Source organism: Thamnophis sirtalis, unplaced genomic scaffold (assembly GCF_051295495.1).
Source record: "Thamnophis sirtalis isolate CommonGarterSnake01/CBP01778 unplaced genomic scaffold, rThaSir2_p1.2 scaffold_8, whole genome shotgun sequence".
Taxonomy (NCBI): Eukaryota; Metazoa; Chordata; class Lepidosauria; order Squamata; family Natricidae; genus Thamnophis; species Thamnophis sirtalis.
The window spans coordinates 17,360,378-17,384,335 of NW_028261388.1; the positions used below are offsets into that span (position 1 = coordinate 17,360,378).

General features: G+C 39.4%; 1 protein-coding gene across 9 annotated transcripts in view; it reads left to right on the forward strand.

Annotated features, from left to right (window-relative positions):
* The window catches only part of GRIA4 (glutamate ionotropic receptor AMPA type subunit 4), a 291,186-nt gene that overhangs the window by 224,598 nt on the left and 42,630 nt on the right, over positions 1 to 23,958 (forward strand). For 8 of the 9 annotated variants that reach the window (XR_015697457.1, XM_087721153.1, XM_014071708.2 and 5 more), the window contains 2 exons: positions 556 to 666; positions 20,043 to 20,249. Coding sequence is in view for 8 of the 9 variants with exons in the window: in XM_087721153.1 (XP_087577279.1) it covers positions 556 to 666; positions 20,043 to 20,249 (318 nt within the window). In the remaining variant the exon portion in view is untranslated. Of the gene's footprint in view, positions 1 to 555; positions 667 to 5,275; positions 7,233 to 20,042; positions 20,250 to 23,958 lie in introns of those variants that run through there. The other variant, XM_087721155.1, reaches the window with a different exon arrangement.

Sequence of the window (23,958 nt, forward strand, 5' to 3'; positions counted from 1 at the left end):
CTTATTTTCAAGGAAACATGGTGTAATGTTGGTTTGATATAGATGTACACTGTCCTATTCCCAAAGACAGCCCCTATTTAGCGATAAGAAGGGAGGGAGGGAGAGGGAGATGATCCAGGTATACATTTGAATCTGAAAATCTGAAATAAAACTCTTATTTGTTGTCACTTTTATTTTGCATATAATATATATGTATATATGGAATCATAGATTCCAGTCATGGAATCATAGTGTGGACTGATTTAAAATTACCCTTGAAGGTTGTCTAGATAAAAGGATGTTTTAATAGTCAGGATAGAATCTGAGTAAGAATCTGCTTCTTTGCACCTTGCGAAAAGAATAACTCATCAATAACTCATCAAGTTCAGTTGGGCCAAAAGACAATCAGGAGATAAAATATTGGTCAACTAGTGGTCAACTAGTAGCCACAGTGTAGTGGGGATGGGAGGAGCAGACTATGTCAGTGCCAATGTTTAAACTACAATTGAACTAACTGTCGTGGTTGATTTCATCAGCAGTGAATAGAAAGTTAGCTTCTGCATTTGTTTATTACAGATCGGCTACTGGAATGACATGGATAAATTAGTCTTGATTCAACATGAGCCTACAATGGGCAATGACACAGCTGCCCTTGAGAACAGAACAGTAATTGTAACTACAATTATGGTAAGTTTATTTTTCTACTCTTTGAGGGAAGCCAAATATTTACCTCATTATCCACTAAATGCTCGCTTTGGTGGAATTCAGGAGGTAAAGTTTAGGATTCTATCTATTTCAAATGAATATAGAACATATTTACATAATTTAGACTGCTTTGTAGATTACTTTCTAAAACATCATAATCAGTCTTTCAGTTAATCCCTGTAAAATGCAATATACTACAAGCAAGAACAGAAAATTTTGAAAAAAGGGGGAGACTTTTATTTTCTATAACTGTACCCTCGTTCATTCTTGCCATGTTGTTGTTTTTACTGCTGACACTGTTGTTTTTAAAGGAAACTGTATGCCTTGTATAAAATAAATGAGAATTCATAAAATGCATACTTCCTGATTTCTGTAACAAATACCTTTAGTATACAGTATATGGTTAGTTATGTCATTTAGAGTGTCACCCATTTTTTAAAATGGGTATAGCATTAAAAAAACACAGATTCTCACAATTTTTACTATTTGTTTATTGTAAATAGATTACTAAACAAAATTATGCAACTACATCTTAGCCAAATTTTAGCCTTTCTTTATTTTGTTCTATTATTATATAGGTTGACATGTCTTTCCGATATTGTCTTAGACTGAGGAGACTTCATGGCTCCAATAGTAATGAGATTAATAATGAAGAACATAACAATAGCATAGTATAAATTATCCAGGTGTCAATGAACAGTTGTAATCTATACATGCATTTACAGTTCAGGAAGGTTAAATACAACCCCTACCAGATCTTCAACGTTTTCAAATTGTTATTCAGGGCCCATCTACACTATTTGAGGGAGAATGCTGTTTAATAGAATGGGAATAGTGATTAAAAACATCCACTCCTAGGATGCTTGGAAGATAGCATTTTTTAAAGATCAGTCCTCAAAGCGATCTTTTTCTTTGAAAACTCAAGGGATGGGTAGACTATTGGGAGAAGGTGGTCCCAGAGATATCCGCATGCTTAACCATACACAGCTTTTAAGGCTGACTACCAGCATCTTGAATTGCCCTGAGAAATAAACTAGTAACTAGCACTGCTTTCAAAACAGACATGGGCAAAGCGCCTGACACCCAGGATAGTCCAAAACTGCATTCTGGGCCAGCTGAAATTCCCAGGTGCTCTTCAAGGTTCGTTGCAGTAAACAGATAGAGGGTGATAAAGGCATACGTGACAATGAACAAACCTCCCAATCTAGGAAAGATCATAACTAGCACACAAAATGAAATTGCACAAAATTCCTCCCAGCCATAACTGCCCACATGCTCTTCAAACAGAGAGGAAGAGCCTTAACAAGCTGACCAATGGCTTCTTGAGGAGGGATGCATAACTATCTGTCCTATCTTCCAAAATGCATTCACCACTGTCCAAACCCAGTTTTTTGTCACCTCCACAAAAGGCTGATCAAATAGGATGAAGGAGGAAGCATCTGTCAAGTGAATGTCAACTAGAAAGTCATTTGATCCTAAGAAAATTAGTTAATTTTCCCCATCTTCAAATAACATTGCAATTGCTCCATATTTAACTTGTGGCCTCCTGTGTGAGTTGGGTCCTTTGACCTTGAATGAACTTATAGTTTCCATAGAGGCTATAAATTCATGAGCTGTCTCTACTCCTGGTCCCAAAACATGCTAATTAAATGTTGCAGTTAAAGTTTCCTAAATCTCATCCCAGGAAGCTGAGATGAGGTCCCAATAGCTTGGGCCAGGATGCCACTATAAAGTAGGGAAGCAACAACAATTCCCAGCTTGTCCTAAGATATCAATTTCAAAAACAAGCTGGCATATCCAGTTATCTGCAGAACAATGCCTCTAATCATCAGCATCTCCTAAAAGTTTCTCAGTAATATAAGCCAGGTATTCACTTTCATCAACACTAATACCAGTAATGAGAAGAGATGTTTACAAGTATCAAACAACAGCAGCAGCTGGAACCTAAGCTTTCAAAGTCATGATAAACTGTCTCGTAGTTTGAGCTATGGGAGAGGTAACAGAAGTAAGGATGGATCTCAGTTGCTCACTCCTTTTTCCTGGGAGAGTCCCACCTCTTTACCCCATCATGTTTCTCTCTACTCACCAATACTTCAATTTCTATCACTTCTCCTCCATTCCCTTTTACTCCAATACTCCCTACCCTCTGAATGTGCCAATGACAGCCATTCCTTATGATCCTTTCTCCTTTTCCATTTCCACTTCTATTTCTATGTAACTGCCCTTCCGATATTACAGATCACGTCTTCCAAATTATCCCAACCCATCAGGGAGTGTACTTGACAAAAGCTAGTGTGATTCATCAAAACTACTGATGAACTTTCAATAACTTCCATCTCTAACCCAACTCTGATTATACTCAGCTGCCCACCTCCTACACACCAAAACTTCAGCTCTTAAAAATGCTCAGAAGGCATTTAGTAAGTATTGTCTCCTAGATTATAACTCCTTTACTCAGAGGCTTGTCCTTCCATTTACTGGTCTCAAGTACTGTATACTGCACCTTTTCTTCTTTTCTACTTCCATACCTTTTTTTATCCTCCTAATTTTCTCAGTGCTTTCTAAATAGCTAGAACAATGATGCTGAACCTTTTTGTAAAGGCGTGCCTAAATTGTGTGCATGCCCACACCCACAATTCAATGTGCCCTGCCCACCTGCAGAGGCTTTCCTGAAGACTGGGGAGGGTGAAAAATGGCCCCAATGGGCCAACCAGAAGTTCATTCCTGAACTTCCAGTTGGGCCCGTTTTTTGCCCTCCCCAGCCTCCAGAGCCTTTCCTGAAGCCTGAGAAGGGCGAAAACGCCCCTCCCCAGCCCTCTGGAAGGCCGAAAATCATCTGTCTGGTGCATGCATGTGCACTGGAGCTAACGGCGCACATGCCAGCAAATATGGTTTCGCGTGCTACCTGTGGCACATGTACCATAGATTCGCCATCATGGACCTAGAAGATGCTGAAGCACTCCATATCAAATTACCAAAACCAGTTCTTCAATATATACTACCTTCGTCCATACAGAGAAGTTGTGCAGGCATTTTTCAGATGTTTATAATTCTTTTGAGAACTCTGGCCACCATATAGCAATTGTTCCAATAGATACATCCTGCCAATACCATTCACTGAACTCAGTAAATAACTTAAGTCCAAGAAACTGGCTCTTATTGTCTACACCAGGGGTGTCAACCTGGATTTGTTCAAGGGCCGGATCAGCATTGTAGTTCTCCCGGGACTGGGGAAAGGGACGAATGCCTCTTGCAGTACCCTGCTGGCCAAAACGGGGCATAGAGGGCCACATGAGCCCCCCCCACCCCATGACCCGTTTTGGCTGGCAAAGTGCTGCAGGAGGCCATGCAGGGTGGAAATGGCGCATTGGGGCCATGTGTGGGGTCCCTGGGCCTATTTTGGCTCCCAGAGGCACCACAGGCTTTGCTATTTGCTATTTTCAGGCCGGCCCCGGGGACCAGATTTAACTACCCCGCAGGTCTAATCCAGCCCGCGCGCCTTGAGTTTGACACCTCTGGTCTACACCGATTAATGGAGGCATAACAGCCTGAACTCCACCGATCTCTCTGCTGTTACCAGGCCATTAAATCCATATTCTCACAAAGCAGCAGTGGCTCATGGCAGAAGTGAGGATTTGTTATGATATAGGCACTAGTACCACTTCCCCAGTCACAAGCACTATGTTCTCCATCCTCCTCCCACCAATATCTGGTCCGCAACTTCATTTATCCTATCAATCCTACTCTACTCTTATTCTCTCTAACAGTTCCCAATAACTTTCCCTGTTTGCAACTTTCTAACTTCCTTCCTACATGAACACTGTTCCTCCCACAAAGCCTTCTTGGGAGGAAAAGAGTATTTTTGGTGCAGTTAATTTCAATGCATAGAACAACCTGAGGTTAATTCTTTTACAGCCAACTGAACTATGAAAAGATTTCAACTTTGGTTGATTGTAGTTATTACTGCTGCTGTTGTTGTTATTACTCAGTATTATTTAGTAAGTAAACCTCTGAAAGAATTTTAATGAAATAAGCAACATGTATTCATTTTCTTAATTCAATTTTCATTATTATGGAGCTATAAAACTTCAAATGGTTCCTTTTTAATTGAGCAAAATAGCTAACGTCTTTCTTTTCTTGAAGTCAGTAGCACCCTTTAATCTGATGAACGTTGAGGGAGACTGTCAAAGAATAACCTTAATCTGATTAATTTAATAATTCTCCACTTAATGCACTGTTCTTTTTATACAGCATATCACATTGGACAAAGTTTGGGGGTTTTTTCTTCACCAAACATTCCAGATTACATTTATTTTAAACAATACAAGGTGTTTCATATTGCATTGTTATATTGTTTGTATGAAATATGGTTGTATAATTTAGTGTAGCGATCCTTCTGACCAATTACCTGTTAAGGATTATTATTCTTGGATAACAAAGACTAACGTTCTATAGAGGAATTCTAAATGTAAGCCTAGTTGTATAGTTCTTCTTTGCATGGGATTTATTTTAAAAAAATGTCTCTTTCCTTTGAAAAAAAAAGTCACAGTAATGGAAAAATCATACTTCAGTACAGTCCTCCTCTTTTCAGCCACTGATGAAGAACCCTATTTTAAGAAATTGACCAAGGAAGAAAAGAGTTCCAAGCTGCACATGTGAACATTCCTAACATAAGATCCAGTATAGTAGCACTGAGCTGTATTTTTCCATATGGATTTCTGAGCCTCTGACTGGATGACCAGGCACTGAAGCATCAAGCAAAATAAATGTTTTTGTTTTGTTTGTTTTCTTTTGCATTTTTTTAAAGGCTCTGTGACTTTGAAATGTTTGAAACGCAAGGCATTCAGTCTTCAACTGGGCCAAGGTGTGAAGAAAAATGATGGAGCTTTCAAAACAATCTCAGTTGAAATTTTCCACTCCTTACAGCCTTTTGAATTGAGGCTATCGTCTGTGTACTGTGTTAATTATTGTCAAATGCTTGCAGATTTAGGGGCAACTAAATGATGCTTAGAAAAAGAGAGACAGAAAAGTGGCATGCAGGATACCACCGTAGCTTTCTTAAGATGTCTTTGTCTTGCTTGCAGTGAATTCTTTTCATGCCCCTTATAAATGTTATCTCTGCAAAAGAACTTAGCCACTCTTCCCTTATTCCAAACAAAGCATCTGAATAACTTTTATGTAGCATGCCATGATTTCTTAAAATATACAATTTTAAGCATAAAAAGCAGAGATAAAATGTCTTGTTGAAATGTTTCATTGTTACAAGTGCAGGTATTTTTTTTCATTCTGTAATAGTACTTAATTTGTGATAAGTCGTTTATGTGGAGTTGTGTGGTGTATCTAAAGTGTTTACCATTGTCATGCACCAAGTAAAGGTATTGGAAAACATACAACCTAGATTAGGAATACAGGTTCTTGTTCAATCAGAGATGTTTCCCAAATGACTCAGATTTTGCTAGTGTTTTTCTAGTGAATCTCAATTCCTGTTATTCTTAAAAGTTCCACTCCACAACTGAATAGAATTTCTTTATTTCTTTATGAAATTTATCTGACCCTCTTGAAACTTGCTAGATCCTAAGCAGCTTCCAGAGCATGTTGTATTAAAAATACAACACGAATTACAAATAAAATGGTGACTAAAGTATATATTTTATAAATGTCATAAAAATGGCATTACTAACGTAGCGCTACCCCAAAAGGGCCGCTGGAGTCCAGGTTCTCCTTGCCCTCTTGATGTGGCCACCAGTTTACACTGGTCCCTCGGCTCTACTGGCCTGAGTCATATAGTGTCGTAGTGGTCAGTCTCCTCTCACCAGGCTGGTCACGTAGGGTGATGGTCAGTCTTTTCCCAGTCACGGGATGAGATGATATTCATGTAGCTGGTTGTCCCTTCTTCATTTCTTTCTTTCCTGTCTCTCCTCTCTCTCTCTCTCTTGAATTGCCTTCTAAGCTCTCCTTCCACCGTCTCTGTGTTCCTCTGCTTGCCCCACAGAAGCCTCTCCTCTCCTATCCCCTTCTCTCCCTCAGCTTGTCCCACAGAATCTTCTTTTATCCTTCCTATTGCCTTTACTCCCTCTCCCTTTCTCCAGGCCTCTTTTTACAGTTCCCCCTTAAGCCTCTTTTCCTATCTTCTCAGGCCTCCTTTTTTTTTCAGGCCTCTTCCTATCCTTACCTTCAGCATTTTCTCCCTTAACTAACCCCTCCTTTCTTCTCTCCCAATTCCCCTGTCTAAAAACTTCCTCCTCTTATTCCCTTCTCCCCCCCACTCCAGCTATGCTAACTATCAATCTCCAAATGCCCTCTGGAACAGTCACATATTTACCTGCTTCTGGAAGGCGATGAAGGTGGGGCCATACATGCTTCAGAGGTCAAGCTGCTCCAGAAAGGAAGAGCAGCTACAAAGACTGTGTGATGTTAGACCTCCTGGTAGGCGAGAACCCTCAGGAGGCCTCCCTAAAGATCTAGGTAGGACATGTAAAAATTATTGGGAAACGTCCGTTCTTGAGATACCCAGACTTCAAACTATCTACACATAAATTAAATTTAGGTTAAATCACCTTAAAATCACCTAAAATACATTCAGAAACCCAGGACTATTGATTTGAACTCTAGAAAACAGGGCTATTTGTGTGTTAATGTCAGGGTTCCAAGTAACACCCCAATTAAGGAAGGCTCTGAAGCTTGAGATTCCTCAAACTTGAGAAGCTTGAGATTCCTCAAACTTCCATTTTATTAGAGATGTCATATTGGCACATTTGGGAAAACCCGAATCTGAAAGTTTCCAGGTTTTTCCCCACCCAAAAGAAAGTTCAAGTTCCTGCCCAGCACCCACGTGTCCATCAGATGGTCCAACCAGGCACCATCCAAAACAGGAGATGCCACCCAGTCACCTCATTGCAGCTACAGGACCAGATGGCCTTGTCTTTCTGAGAAAGAATGTTATTTTCACCCACACTCTGTATAATCCTCCCCTCCCATTTTCCCACGGTAGAAAATGTGGTAGGCCTGAAATCCAAAAGGTAAAAGATGGCTTCCAGGTCTGACATGGCTACACCATGAGTAGACATTCTAGATCAGCTGAAATTTCTGATTTCAGGCGCAACACCATGCAAAGCAAATGACAATAATGCAATCCAGAAATGAGGCCCTGAGTGAGCATCTTCAGTGACACCTGTTCCAGGTAAGGCATCAGCTGGGGTGCCAGCTGAAACTGTCCAAAAGCCCTCTTGACTAAGGCCTCCACATGCTCTTCAGGCAAGTACCTTGAGTACAGGAGAACCTCCATATTTGCAAATAATGCTCTTTTAGGATCTTCGAAGCAGGATGGAGGAAAATTTAAAAGTCCAAGGCCATCACATAAGCCCTACAGTTGTTTTGTAGATGTACATTGCAATTTCAGAAGAGAAATACCTTTCATCAACTCTTCCTGATCACTTCAATGATATTTAGGCAGCCTATGACTCCGTTAACTATATAATGTATTTTAATATTTTCAGTGCCATTCTGGCAAGCCAGTTGCCAGTAAGCATACTACCAGGAGATTCTAGAATACTACAGTCACTACAGGAAAATGCAAACACAAAACTTGGCATTTTAGACATCGCTATTGCAGGCAAAAGGGATGTGGTGGCTCAGACACTGAACTTTGGCAGTTCAGCGGTTTGAATCCCTAGTGCTGCGTAACGGAGTGAGCTCCCGTTACTTGTTCCAGCTTCTGCCAACATAGCAGTTCAAAAGCGTGTAAAAATGCAAGTAGAAAAATAGGAAACACCTTTGGTGGAAAGGTAACAGAGTTCCGTGCGCGTTTGGCATTTAGCCATGCTAGCCACATGACCACGGAGACGTCTTTGGACAGCGCTGTCTCTTCAGCTTTGAAACAGAGATGAGCACTGCCCCCTAGAGTCAGGAACATCTAGCACATATGTGCGAGAGGAACCTTTACCTTAATAGAGCCAAAAAGGAAGCTATATCCCTATAATACAGGAGGCTACATTATGTCCCTTATTTATTTATTTATTAAACATAACTGCTGCCCTTCTTGCCTAAATCAAGGCAGCTTAAAATCAATAAAGGCAACAACATAAAACATTAGAACAATAAATAATACTAAAATGTATTTAAAAAGAAATAAAGATGGCAAGAAAAGAGGTCAGATGCACATAGGGAAGAAGTGAGGTCTTAGCTCATTATCCCCTCCCAAATGAAATGACCCTATAAGGGCTTCAGGCCAATTGGCAGAGTCTTCAGAACCTTTTCAGAAAGGCAAAAGGGTGTATTGTATTGTATTGTATTTAATAGATTTATAGGCTGCCCAATCCCGGAGGACTCCGGGCGGCTTACAGAAAAGAAACAAATCTTAAAAATAAAGAATTAAAAAAAAACAAAGAAGATAGATTAAAACCTCATCATGCACCCAATCTGATCGGGGCTGGACCTTAGTCATGAGGTCAATAGCCCCAGGCCTGCCAGAATAGCCAGGTTTTGATAGCCTTTCGGAAGGCCATGAGAGTGGGTAGGGTCCAGATCATTCCATAGGGTCGGAGCGGCTACAGAGAAGGCCCTCCTCTGGGGAGCCGCCAGCCGACATTGTCTGGCTGACGGCACTTGAAGAAGGCCCACCCTGTGCGATCTTATCAGCCATTGGGAGGTATGCGGCAGTAGGCGGTCTCGCAGGGTGGGTACAGATCTCACCTCAGGGGGCACAATATTCCAGAGGTGTTCGGACTGAGGTTTCCCAAGAGCATGAAACAAACTCCTTGGCCCAGTAAAAACCCCTTTTATTAATTTCCTATGAATTCTGCTCATCACATACAGCAAAGTCTTTCAAGGGAGGATTTACAGTCACAGACCTTATCTGGCTTAGACAGCTGACAGGCCGATATCTGCAGAACTTGGCAAAGAGTCTCGGAGAGTCACAAACCAATTAAGCGGACTAATTGTCTCCTGCAAACCATGGTGGGTTGCTGCCAGCATTACTACCGGCATTACTGCCGGTTAGGTGCTAGTGCAAATTTGCACATAAATAGGCCTGCGCATGTGCAAAATGTTAAAAAAAATGGGGAAAATCAAATTTGTACAATGAAAATTGTTCTATGCATGCGCAGAACCAAAAATCAAGATGGTGCTGCCATAGAAGAACTGGTTTGGGGGCGTGGCAGGCCTAGGTCGCTGCTGGTTCCAGCGACCCAGGCCGCCAAACCACTACTGGTTCTGCCAAACCAGTCCAAACTGGCCCAGTAAAAAACCCTTTTATTAATTTCCTATAAATTCTGCTCATCACATACAGCAAAGTCTTTCAAGGGTGGATTTACAGTCACAAACCTTATCTGGCTTAGAGAGCTGACAGGCCGATATCTGCAGAACTTGGCAAGGAGTCTGGGAGAGTCACAAGCCAATTAGCGAATTAATTGTCTCCTGCAAATTCCACTCCCCCCTTTGCTCCCCTTTTATTTCCTCTGGGAGGGGCCATTCATTATCTGGCATTACTCCCAAGTCGACCCCTGTTCTTTAGTTGTTCCCTTCGTCTGGCAACTCTGCCCATGAGCACACTGGGAAAGGCTGCAGCTATTTGTCTGCCTCATGGTGTCTGACTCTGAAGGCAGATGATTGCTGTATACAATCTGGCCCACTCTCTGACTCCAACACAGAGCCCTTATCAGAGCCTTTCCCAGACTTCACGACTAGCCCATGTTCCTCCCCAACCTCCTCGCTGTCTGAATTTGCTTCCAGCTCTGCTGGCCGTTAGCGGGCCACAACACGAGGGTAGGATCCATGGCAGAAAAGGCTCTCTTTCCTGAACTAATTGGTCTACTATGCCTTATACATCAAGGATCTCTTCCCCAGAGAAAGACTAAAAGTTCTTTTTTGATCATATGATGAAAAATCCTAGTATTACAGAGAGTGAATACATTTTTTTAAAAATGATCAAATTTAGTCGTGTACACAGCGGGTACTGAGAGTGAAGCTTAGGATGTAATGATAAACTGGAACATTGATTAGAAAACATTTTTCCCCAAGGCAACAGATCTGTCTACTCATCTTTAAATCTTTATGCTGTAAACACTGATGTCCAAACATCTCTAAGCAGTTGGGAAAAAAGTAACCAGCGTTAATAAAAAAGAGGAAAAGAAGGCTATCAATTAAAATAAGTGGTGATGTGAAAATATTTTCTGCTATGTTTTCACTACACTATTAAGAATCTACTCCTAGCTATGCCATTTTACTCCCCCCCACACACACATACTTTCAATAGAAAAACTTTTCAGAATGACTGTTTTCAAAAAAATCAAATCTCTGGATCAAAAGTAGCACAGTATAAACATGTAAAATAGCTAAGGCTTAGACCCATGTCTTATACCCAGGTGTTTCAATATCCAAAGGGAATAATAATATCCCCAAGTGATAATATCCAAGAGATTCTATTCGTTTTATTTTAAATTCATGTTGAAATTGGTATATTACGATGCAATTTAAATTCAGTGGACTACCTATGAAGGGAGAGCCACTGTGCAAAATTATTCTCCCTCATGAAATATGCAGTGAACTCTGCTTTTATCATATATATTGGAAAGAATCATCTGGGGTAGAAAGATTCAAGCGCTACCAGTTTATTTGTTGATTTAATCAATTTATATAGCCACCCATCTCATGAAACTCTGTGCAGTTTACAATAACATAGATAAAAAGGCATAGAATGTAAGAAAAGAGAAACACCCAGCAGCCAGGAATCATAAGAAGATCATTAACACAACCAGGATATGCTTTATCTCACACACGAGGCTCCAGGCTTCAGAATAAAGCCACATTTTAAAGTCATTGAGGAATGTCAATAGGGCTGAGGCTAACCCGGCTAACCTGGAGCCGCATGTGGCTCTTTCATCCCTCTGCTGCAGCTCCCTGTTCCTGGTCAGCTCCACAGTTGATAGTTAGGACAGGCAGAGGAAAAAGCACGCTGTGTTAGGAGAAGACTCTATGGTGGGGGAAGTTTCCGGTCAGTAGAGGAAAAAGGATGCCACACTAGGAAAAGACTCTATGGTGGGGGAACAGAACTTCTGGTCAGCTCCAGAATTGAATGGAAGGCTTCCAGTTAACACCTTTGTGGCTCTTTGAGTGTTTAAGGTTGCCGACCCCCGGGCTAACCTAGGTTCTGGAGGAAAGATTCAATGTAGGTGCCAAGATAGAAAGGGTCTCTTCCTGGACTGCAGCAACTTACATTGCTTAATTGATTGTATCCATAAAATGTCCTCTTGCCAGATCAGATAGGCAGAAAGAACCAGGAAGAGTCCTATAAGTAACCTAGTCCAAATCCATGAACGGCTTTAAAGGTGACAACCAGAACTTTGAATTGTGTCACAAAGAATCACACTGGAAGCCAATGTAGGTAAAGGAACAATGGTGTCACATGCACCAAATAACTAGTGGCATTAACTGCCTATGCCACTGTATTCTGCACCAGCTGGAGCTTCTAAAAACTCTTCAAGGGCAGTCCCATCTACAGTGCTTTGCAGTAGTCCAGTCTGAAGGTCACAAAAACATTAAAGATTTGAGAGGAGTCCTCCTCCCCAGACCAGGAGAACCCTGTGATTGCAATCTGTCCTTAAAATAAATCTTCTGTCCAATTGGGTAGAACTCAATTCTGTGTATATAATACAGTAAGTAAAAGTTAATGCAGAAAATGCATACTATACTTTTTAGAGTTATAGTATTCAGAAATGACTTTGGAAGACAGGAGAAAGAACTATAGACTATACCAGGGGTTGGCAACCTTAAACATTCAAAGAGCCACAAAAGTCCTAACCAGAAGCCCTCCATTCAATTTTGGAGCCGACTGGAAGTCCGGTTCCCCTGCCATAGATTCTCCTACTGGGATGCTAATGAGGCATCCTTTTTCCTCCACCTGTCCTAATCGAAAGCCCTATCAATTGTGGAGCCGACCAGCATCAAGGAGCCACAGAAAAGGGATGAAAGAGCCACATGCGGCTCTAGAGCCGCAGGTTGCTCAACCCTGGACTATGCAAACATCATGCAGAGTATATGTCAGCTCACAGAAGGAAAGAAAACTAGGAAGCATCTCGGAAGGGATCCTCCCTAGTTTTCCAGAGAGTAAAATAAAAGGAGAGGACGAATATTTTCATACTTTTTAATGTAACCTTACAATAGAGATAGAGATAATATTCATGTGCTTCTTCTCTGGACTATTTCAAGGGGCTAACATTTAGAGACTCCTGAAAATAGAACCAGACAAATCACTATGGTGAAGAATTGTATTCAGAAAAAAAGCTCAATTCAAGATCTGGCATTTGTTTACATTGTTAATTTTTTTCTAGCTGTTTATTCAACTGAGGGGGAGATGCATTCAAAGTATTTTACTCCAAAATAATCTGAAGCGGAAAATTGATTTGCAGATCTCCAAGGGATACTTATGCAGTTCATTAAAAGAATCAAGCCCTGAGCTATATAATTTCCTATGTTCCATTAATATAAGGCCTGCTATAAGTTTTGAACCACTGTATCTAAAGGTAACTTACGATAGCCCATGCTCAATGTCAGTGCTTTAGCTAAGCAGTGTTTGAGTATGGGTCTTGGCATGCATCAGGCTAGATCAGATGTTCCCAGACTTTCTTGCTTCATAGCACCTACGTCAGAGTTTGTTGCAGAAAAATCAAATCCAGAAAGCACACGCAGATAACTGATTCAGTTGGATTCATTAACTTCTTTATATACATAATAACAGATGAATAATTGTACAATACCAATAGTAGACTCTTTCAACGTGGTAGAAGTTATAAGCAGAACACAGGAGAGAACAGTTAGTTTCATTTCAGAGTTCAGAGCAGAGTAGTTTCAGTTCCAGTTTCAATTCTCAGCAGAAACTCACATTTGTTTAAGCTCTCATTGGCTGACTTAGTTGCTATGCCTATTCATTGGCTGACCTTGTTACCATGTCTCTCCCAGTCATGAATATTCTAACAACCTGGATGTCTCAGTAATTTTCTGAGCCCCTAGACCAAATGACAGCTGAAAACCCAACATCACAAAAATTTAAAATACCTCTTGGCACCCCTGTATGTTTGGCTTGGTGCACTGAGCTCCTGTCTATGCCAGGTTTGGCAATCAAGTACCGTAAAATCTGGGGTGACAGAACATATCTCAAAAATGAGATATTTTAAAACAGGACTAAGGAACATTGCACATTGCTTCTAATCCAAATTAATTCTGGTCCAGACAAGGATTCAACACAGCTTATGTCATTTTCTTAATAGACTTCCTAATATATTTAATCATGTGATTAATGTGTTTTAATCAATCCTATGGAAGAAATCCAGCAACAAGAATGGCCGTATGAATTGGCCTCTTGTATATAAAAATAAGTTAGAGAAAAGTTCCCTGGCAATAAAATTGACATTAAGTTTTCTTGGCCACAAGTAATATTAGATTCATTTTATTTCTCATGGGGAAAGGCTCTTGCTTCAATTAGGCAAGTGTTGCCTAGAGCCTCAAAGCAGTTTTGTCTCTCGTTTGATCTTTGCTTTTTCCATAATGCAATCCATCTCCACCTAATTGACAACTATGAAATGATAGCCTTTCATTTAAGCAATTATCTGTGGAGGCAATTCCCAGAAAGACTTGATACTCACAGTGATAACTCTTGCAATGGAGGCAATATGGAAACCAAGAATATTTTGCAAGACCAGTCCTCAGACTAGAGCAGGGGGGTCAAACTCAAGATCCGGGGGCCAGATCCAGATTTAGTGATGCTGTAAATCTGTTGGATGTGAGCATGCGTGGGAAGGCCTGGGGAGCAGGAGGGGTACAGCGAACCCGCACCCTGTTTTTGGTCCCAGGAGGCTGTGGGGAGGCCCGCTAGGCCCAAAATGGGGCACCGGGGAGGTGTCAGTTAATCTCATGCATTTCTTTTGCCTTTTAACTTTTCAATATTTAGCTATGAATTCCATGTTCAATTTAGAAAACAAATAATGACCAGTCAGTCAACAACAAACTATTTCACTCATTTATGTGTACCAAACATACAGTGCAGTGCAGAATCTGGTGAATTTGCTTTTTTTTTCTTCTCTCCCTCCCCCCCCCCAAAAAAAAGAGTTACATAAAGAAATAGGTGTTCTGTTCCTTGGCCTTTCATATTAAGGAAAAGCTATTTAGTGCCACTTGAGGGGGAAAAAATAAATCAGGTACTTGAGCCATTTTCTGCATTTAAGTGGAATCAGTAACGTCCAATTTTTCATTCTGTGAAAATCAGATATATATTGATTTGTAAGTTTCTACTGCATGCCACACTTTTTAAAGAAATTCAGCAATTTGCTTTTTACCCTCACATTTGTTATGCTCCTATGCTTATTGTGATTCTATGCTGCTTCACCCATAAAGATATAAGAGCAACTTATTTATATACTACTCATAAGGAAATTGAACACTGTTCTTCTTTTACCAAATGATATGTTCTTGTGTTGTATGTATATATGTTTACATTTCTGTCTTAAACTCATATGGAAAACAAGATTACTGTCTACTTTATTTAACTGAAATAAGCATGGAGTGCATTAACATAATTGTTTATATAATATTGGTGTACTATAAGAATTCGTAGTTGAGAATAGAGAATTAGATCATTTGCAGTGTTTTAAATAATAAAAAAAAACCAAAATGTGTGAGTGGTTATGTTCTATGTATCTTTCAAATCTTGTCTCAACTTTCTTTACTAGAGTCCAAGATCAGTATAACCTGAATTTGAAAACAAATCAAGTACAATCCAAAAATGTAATAACAGTTTGATGCATAGAGAACATCTGTTGATAGATCTGGATATGATGCAGTCTTATGGAAAATGCACAATTAAATGCAATTAAAAAGCTGGTTTTAGGAGACCTGTCATTCAGGAAAACTTCTAGGTAACATTGATTGTGGTCCATTAGGAAATTTTAAAAAGGCAAATAAATTGAGAGTACAATTCTGCATACAATTTTACCCTTTAGAAAACGGAAGATACAGGTGTATTGCCTAAGCACTATGGCACTGCTGTCCATAATTGCAGAAGAGAGGGCTTTAAAATGTGCTCTGTAAGAAACCCATTAGGTATGGGTAATTTAAATATAATCTTCCCAAACAGGTGGTAACTACACGTTTAAATTTTCATCAGTGTGTGCTAGTTTTTTTTTTTATTACAGGTAATCATTGATTTATGCTACAATTGGGACCAGCTATCCACTTTTTAAACAAGGTAGTTGTTAAGTGAATTGAGGCTGATGATATGACCTTTTTTTTTTTTTTGCTATGGTTGTTAACCGAACCACAGCGGTTGTGAAATGAATAACATGGTCATTAAGCGAATCCAATTTCTCTCATTGGAAGCTGGCTGAAAAGGTTCAAACAGCAATCACATGACCCTGGTATGCTTGACACCGTGATAAAAATGCCTGTTGCCAAGTGCCTGAATTTTTATGAAGTGGTCATGGGATTCTCCAATGGTTGACAGTGCAAGGACCAGTTGTAAATCTTTTTTTTCAGCGCCATTCGAATGGTTAGCAAACAAATGACTATAAATCAAAGACTGCCTCTATCTTGTGTTTACGTTCTGTAGGATTCAACAGTCAAGTTAGGACGTTCTGGAGTGAGTTGCCAGAACATCTTTTAAATCTATATCAGCCTCCACTAACTATTGTCTAGCACGGGGGTCTCCAACGTTGGCAACTTTAAGCCTGGCCGACTTCAACTCCCAGAATTCCCCAGCCAGCAAAGCAACTTTAAGCCTGGTGGACTTCAACTCCCATAATTCTGGGAGTTGACGTCCACCCGGCTTAAAGTTGCCAAGGTTGGAGCCCCCTGGTCTAGCAGATACCCTGGGAAGTTCTGAAAATAACCTTCATAGATTAAAACCTTGTGTTTCCCATTGTATTTATGAGGAAATTTTTTCCTATGATGTCGAAACCTTGATATCAAAATGCAACAAACCATGAAACAATGTCGTTACGATTCTTAGCAGTTTTTTTTTTTTTTTGCTGAAATAAGAAATAAAAAACTTAAATAGGTTTTACCTGATGCTTAACTAAGTTAAAAAAAATGTTTAACACCCATCCTCCCTCCCTCCCCTAAAAGAAAGGGTAATTCCAGCTCAATTTTTGCAAATAAATAAACCTGGGTTTTTGACACAAGAGTTAAACAAGATTATTATTTTGGTCATCCCTAGAATTAGTTTCTAGCAGATAAATTGCTTTCCAATTGAATTTCACCCGTTTCATTATAAATCATGGAAAGGAATCCATTATTTATATACATTAAAAACTGCAGTCATTTTGCAAATAGTGACTCAATTGTTTTGCCTAGAATAGAAATCGGAAAACAATCATTAGTACAGAGGTAATATTCAGCAGATTCTAGAGAACCAGAAGGGGAAATTTTGAGTATTTGGAGAACTGGTAAATATCACCTCTGACTGGCCCCGCCTCCATCTATTCTCTGCCTCCCGAGTCCCAGCTGATCGGGAGGAAATGGGGATTTTGCAGTAACTTTCCCCTTGAATGGGGTGGGAATGGAGATTTTATAGTATCTTTTCCCTGCCATGCCCACCAAGCCACACCCACAGAACTGGTAGTAAAACTTTTGAATCCCACCACTGGTTAGTAACATTTGGACATCCCCCCCCCCAACAGGCCACCAATGGCTAATAGGAACATTTTTTGGGGGGGGGAATGAGCAATATTAAGTGTTTATAATAATCACTTAGAAAAATATTTTTCTACTACAAGTTAGTAGACCCTTGTTGCCCAGACAGTTCAAAGTTATATTAAGTTGGGAAGTGGAGATAGAGAGTTGAACATTTTTATATATTCATTTCTATTTCAATAATGTATTAGTGTGATTTAGAAAGGTTTCTCACTCTGAAATAATTGCTATATTAACCAGTACTATAAGTATTTGATTTCTTTGTCTAAATCTTATACCGTACAAACTTTCATTGTCAGACTTAAAATACAGGGTTTTTTCTATGTATATTTTTAATAATCAGCTTCAAATTTTTCTAGCCTTATATTTATTAAAAACTGCATCAACTAAACACTGGATTGACCTCAACCCAAATCCATGTCACATTTTGTTATCTGAATATCTAAAAGGAATAGTGTCATATCAAGTATGTAATGATGCTCCAAAACATTCTATTATACATTTATCAACAAAGAAGTTAACTTTTTAGGCAAATTCTGAATGGATCACCTCGCATTGTACACTGCTACTACTCGGCTTGCACTACTATGCCTTTCATTAATTATTATTTTTTCAGTATTTAGCAGAACAAGGTAAATATATATGCATATATTATGGGAACTAAACCACTGGCAAACCTGTTCCTAAGTACTTTAGGTATGCAGCCCATTACATCAGTGGTGGGTTCCTAACCAGTTTACTACCAGTTCGCTGAGAGAGGGTGCTTTGCGTCAGTAGGTTAGAGAAGAAAATTGCCAAGAGATCACTAATGTCTTTTAGTGATAATATTAATTTCCTCATTAGTAGTTCCTTTTTACTTCCCAAAAACACCCAGATACCAGAAAAACTTTTTCATCAAAATAATGAATATTACTGAGTTGCTTAACTCGGCCCTCTTACCTTCTTTCTTTATTACAGAAATAACATTTCCCTGCTTTCCTAGTAGCTCCTAGGTACCAGTATAGTAAATATCTGATTGGTTGTCCCCTCGTGTATTATTACATGAGCTATTTGATTATAATGTCAAAGCTTTATTCTATGGAGCAAAGGGCAGCAATCACAATTCTCAGAAAATGCATTTGCCTTCTATTTGCCACAATTTGACTCAAATGAAAGTAGATGAGCAAAAAAACTGAGATGGGACTTAAAGTAACTATTGGCAAACAGTGTCTTGATCATTGGGAGTGAGGAAGAGAGCACTAACACAACATAGAAACCTCTAAATATTAAATATCTCTCTTGAAAAGCTAAATAATATGTGCCTGCTACTGCAAGAAGTGTTTGGATAAACTAAAAAAAAATAGTAGAATACAAAATGCTTGCGCGCTACCAATCACCTCTCTGTTTGCTCTTACTATTTGCAATAAAATGGGGAGTATAGTTTATTGCAATTGTACAAAAATTAGCAGTGAAATTAAACATGGGAAAAGTGATCAAAGAGAACAAATTAAGAAGTGCTTAGGAAAAAAAAGTCCTCTTGATTAATCTGATTAATTTTGAAGTTACTATGACAGTTTGACAGAGGACAGAGACACATCACGGATCTCAAAGTAGTATTTCATTTTGTAGATCATATCTAAATTTATAACTAGGTTTAACTTTATCTAATTAACTAATGAATAGTTCATGAACTAAGTCCGCATCATTTTAATCAGGGATATTGTTTATTTGTTTTAGTTTTCATCCATGTCCTAAGGAACGAATCTTAAAAATATTAAAAAAATATTTTAAGTCTATTAATTACATTGCAAGATCATTGTCATGTGTGCTGATATCTCACAAAAGATATTTTACATGCAAGTTGTTGCAGCATGAATTACTTAAGACCATTGGCTAATTTATTTGGATTAGTAAATACAATATTGGCAATAATTGTAGTTACATAATAAACAAAATATAATTAATGAAGACTAACTGTGTCCTCATATTTGGAGCATGTAGACTTTTAAGCGGTGGAATTTGAATTTAATTGGATATGTACAGTATGATTCATGCATGCATGCCAGTGGTGGGATTCAAATAATTTAACAACCGGTTCTCTGCCCTAATGACCAACTGAGTAGGCGGGGCTCAGTGGTCATGTGACTGGATGGGCGTGGCCAACTCAAGGTCACTCAGGTCGATGGGTGCTTTGCCTTAGCTGTTACAATGTAATAAGGGTTAACCAAAGAGGCAGTTTCTGTAAGGAGGACAATAAAGATAAGGCTAGAAACAACACCAGAATGTTTCCTTCCTGTCTTCCTTACAGGATTATCCCTGTAAAGTGGGGAAAAAACAAAAGGAGATTTCTTCCAACAACCGGTTCTCCGAACTGCTTAGAAAGTTAACAACCGGTTCTCCCAAATAGGTGCGAACTGGCTGAATCCCACCACTGATGCATGCACAACAATTACGATTGCTTTAATATTACAGTAGAAATCCATTGAATCCACAGATATGTTGTGGATTTCTCGTTCTGTTTTGTGATGAATATCTGTTCAGTAATATTTGTTATAATCTTTGTCAGGGTGAAAAACCTGACAAAACAACATGTTCTGTAACTGATGGTGAACAATGAATCTTTGTTTGAACCAGAATGGTGAACATGTTTGTTTGATACGATACCTGTTTTCCCTTTCACAGTTTTCATTCTTTCGTTGTAGGAAGCCCCATATGTTATGTGGAAAAAAAACAGAGAATTGTTTGATGGGAATGAGAAGTATGAAGGCTACTGTGTAGACCTGGCATCAGAAATTGCAAAGCATATTGGCATCAAGTATAAAATTGCTATTGTCCCTGATGGAAAATACGGAGCAAGGGATCCACAGACAAAAATCTGGAACGGGATGGTGGGAGAGCTTGTATATGGGGTAAGCATTCTTTTGATGCAGGTTTTAGCTTAAAATGATCAACAGTGCAACTATAATTATAATAAACAGGCTGTTGCAGCCCATTCATGAGTGACTTTCTATAGCCTGTTAAATAAGAAAAGGGGTTTTAAAGAGGGAAAGGGGTTAGTAAGAACAGAAGTAGCAGTTAAAACCTTAAAACTGAGTCTGAAAAAGGTTAAAATATGCTTACCCTCCCTTCCAGTGATATTGAAAGAGAAAACGTTGGCAAACTGTTGCAAGCCATTGGTTGCCTGGTGAAGTGCTTTGCAAATCGAACTCCAGCAAAGGATGGTACACCACACTTAACATTGATTAAAAATTAACATTCCATTGTGAATCTTCATGATTGTTGATACAATTCTTCAAATGTGAGAGGAAAGGACATGCAAGGGAGGCAGATTGCAACACCACTGCTTCTTTTGTAAACTGTTCATGTATGTTCACGAAACGCTTGAGTTGGAGAGAAGATTGCATTTTTGTGCTGGAAGAGACATTAAAACAATTTCCCTTTGATGGGTCATTTGCCAGAACATTGGAACTAGCAAATGTAAAAATTCCCAGACAGTTCCCTCTTTTTTTGTCACTTAGAGAAGATGGAAATGTATTTTGACTATACAAGTGAATTACTGGAGTATGAAAGTATTCATCAGAAATGTGCATTGGCCCTTAATGTAACAGAAGGAGATTGATGAGTTTACTATCACTGCTGTGCCCACCCTGTCCCCAGCACTTCTGCATTGCTCTTCAGAGGATTTTCATGTAAAAGCTATTTCTGTCCCCAGTATTTCCAAGTTAGAATTGGGAAGGACACCCCAGAGGTCAAAACAAAAGCACAAAACGAGAACAGTGAAAGAGAAGGTTGATTTCATTTCCTCTTCTTTTCGTGAAGGCATCTTCATCAGTTAAGATTATTCTGAATGCTTCTTGAGAAACTGCAGGGAAAAACTCACCTTAAATTATACATACGTGATCAAAAGACAATATTTATATGGCATATTTTTTAGGTCTTCTTTTTGGTTTCAACCGTTTGTGCAGTATTACAAGACTGCCATTTTTGTAGAAAGCACTGGATTGTTCTAGATACTCATTTTATTATACATTTTATTTATTATCTCTTTCCCAAGCAGATGACAAAATTTTCTATCCATCAGCCTAAGTGAAGACAGGAATGGAAATATTTCAGGTTAACCAGTTGACTTAGTCAACTGGTTGTTTTTACACTTTTGAATTGACCGATGAATTAAGAAAAACCTATCGTTTCCAAAGCATCAGAAGAGTATTATATTTTAATTTCATCAAAATAAATTGTCAGTTTAGTTCTTGCATGTAGCACAAACCAACATATCTCAGAAGTGTGTCCCCTGGATCAAAGGTAGTTTGCTCCTAGGCAAGATTGAGATTTTTAATCTGATTCAAGTGGATGAAGTAAATGTCTTTGGAAAGAGGAAGCTCTATTGAAGACAATGAGGTTTAGTTGAAACAGTGACGCTTGTGGAATTAAAAAAAAAAACTTCTTGCAACTATTTATGCTGAAGGGAGCATGATAAGTAAATTTAGAGAAGAAGAGAGGATGTCAAGAGCTTTGTAGCTGTCTTTTTAATATGTTATTCCGTAAAAACTCCCTACTAGAACTAATTTAATTTGCAAGATTAGCTATATTTTAATGCAATTTTCATCATCTTTATCTATTGTACTTCTAAGATTTCAATAATTCCAATGCAAGTTGCATTTCATTGTCAGATAATTTTAAAATGAAGCACAGCCTGCAGAGATAGGGTATATCGTCTTTTACTTTCTACATTTTAATGACCAAAATATTAGCTACACAATGGTACAATTTTTGGAGATGATTTAGTAAAACCCTTTCTAGTAATGAAAGACATTAGCATACATCCTGCAGATGTTCTGAAAAGCTTTAGCAGTCAAATGCAGTTAAATATTCATCTTTCTGCAGAGGATTGTTCTCTGTTCATCAGATAATGAATAAATGGTCAGTGGGCATTTCTGTCCTAATCTGGGACAAATTCCAATATGAAGTTCAAATAATTTCCGCTGCGTTGGACCAACCTTTCTTAGAATGATATGTCACAAAGCAGAAGTAAAGTGGATCACACAATGATACTTACCATCTGCTCTGTTTCACATTAGCCTTTTTTTTTAGATATAAACATGTAATAATAGATGTATACTATTACTTATTAGGATTCCAAAATTCATGTACACATGAAAGTTTAAATTGTAGTTGCTTAATGTAGACCAGGGATGTCAAACTCAAGGCCTGTAGGCCGGATGTGGTCCGCAGGGTTCTGAAAACTGCCCCACAGGGCTGCCCTAGAAACAGTGAAGGACCGCCCTGCAGTGCCTCTGTGTGCCCCTCCCGGGCTCCGTTTTCACTGGCAGAGGGCTGCAGGAGGCCATCGTGGCCAGAAACAGAGCCTCAACAAGTGACATCTCCCGAAGTCAAACACAACCCTGATGTAGCCCTCAATGAAATCAGATTTGATGCCCCTGATGTAGACTATAGGAAAGCCTCTCAGGGCAGATTGCTATATTGCAGTGATGGCGAATGTTTTCGGCCCCAAGTGCCAAAAAGGGAGCGCTTGTCTGGGCTGTAACAAGGAAGAGGAGCTTCCAAGGAGACATGTGCGTTCCAGAAAATGAACTTCCAGTTTCTGGCATGCCAGCAAGATTCCAGTTTCTGCTGTGCATGCACGTGTGCCCATTAGCTGATTCATACCAGAAAACGGAAGACCAGCTCTTCCGGTTTCCGGCACTGCTGCACACACAAAGGGCAGTTGATCATCATGTGCACATGCGTACCAGAAACCCGGAAGAGGAATGGGTGACTCCACGCGTGCCAGGTGACATGGCTCTGTGTGCCACTTCGGGCACGCATGCCATAAGTTCGCCATCACGGTTATATTGCATTGAGCTACAAACTAACCATAGCCAAGAATGATTGATTAATGTTAGAATAAGTGGTGATAATATGCACAATATCCACAGAGTTAGGGAATATACTAAGTTCATGCCTGAGTCCCCTTTGTGTTTGTTCAAGATAGACACAATGGTAGAGCAAAGCTCTGCATTAGGGATAGGTGAAAGGAACGTTTTTAAAAATCTTTTTTTTTAATGTGGCTTTGGATGCTGGCACTTGAAGCTGGCTAAGCTTGGAAGTGGACTGAACATCTCATCTGCCCAACTAGCTCTGAAAACATTATCACTAAAAGCCACTTTTACTTGGCATAAATGATATTTTCATTGCATGCAAGAATAGTTTCCAGTTTTGAAGTTAATTGGTCAAATGAATAGGATTTCTCTATCTATGACTAAGGGACATGGTGGCTAAAAAGCTAAGCTCGTTGATCAAAAAGTTTGGCAATTTGACAGTTCAAATCCCTAGCGCCATGTAACAGAGTAAGCTCTTACTTATCCCAGCTTCTGCCAACCTAGCAGTTCGAAAGCATGTAAAAATGCAAGTAGAAAAATAGGGACCACCTTTGGTGGGAAGGTAACAATGTTCCGTGTGCCTTCGGCATTTAGCCAGCCACATGACCATGGAGATGTCTTCGGATAGTGCTGACTCTTCGCCTTTGAAACAGAGATGAGCACTGCCCCCTAGAGTCAGGAACAACTAGCACATATGTGCGAGGGGAACCTTTGCCTTTACCTATGACTAGTAAGCGAA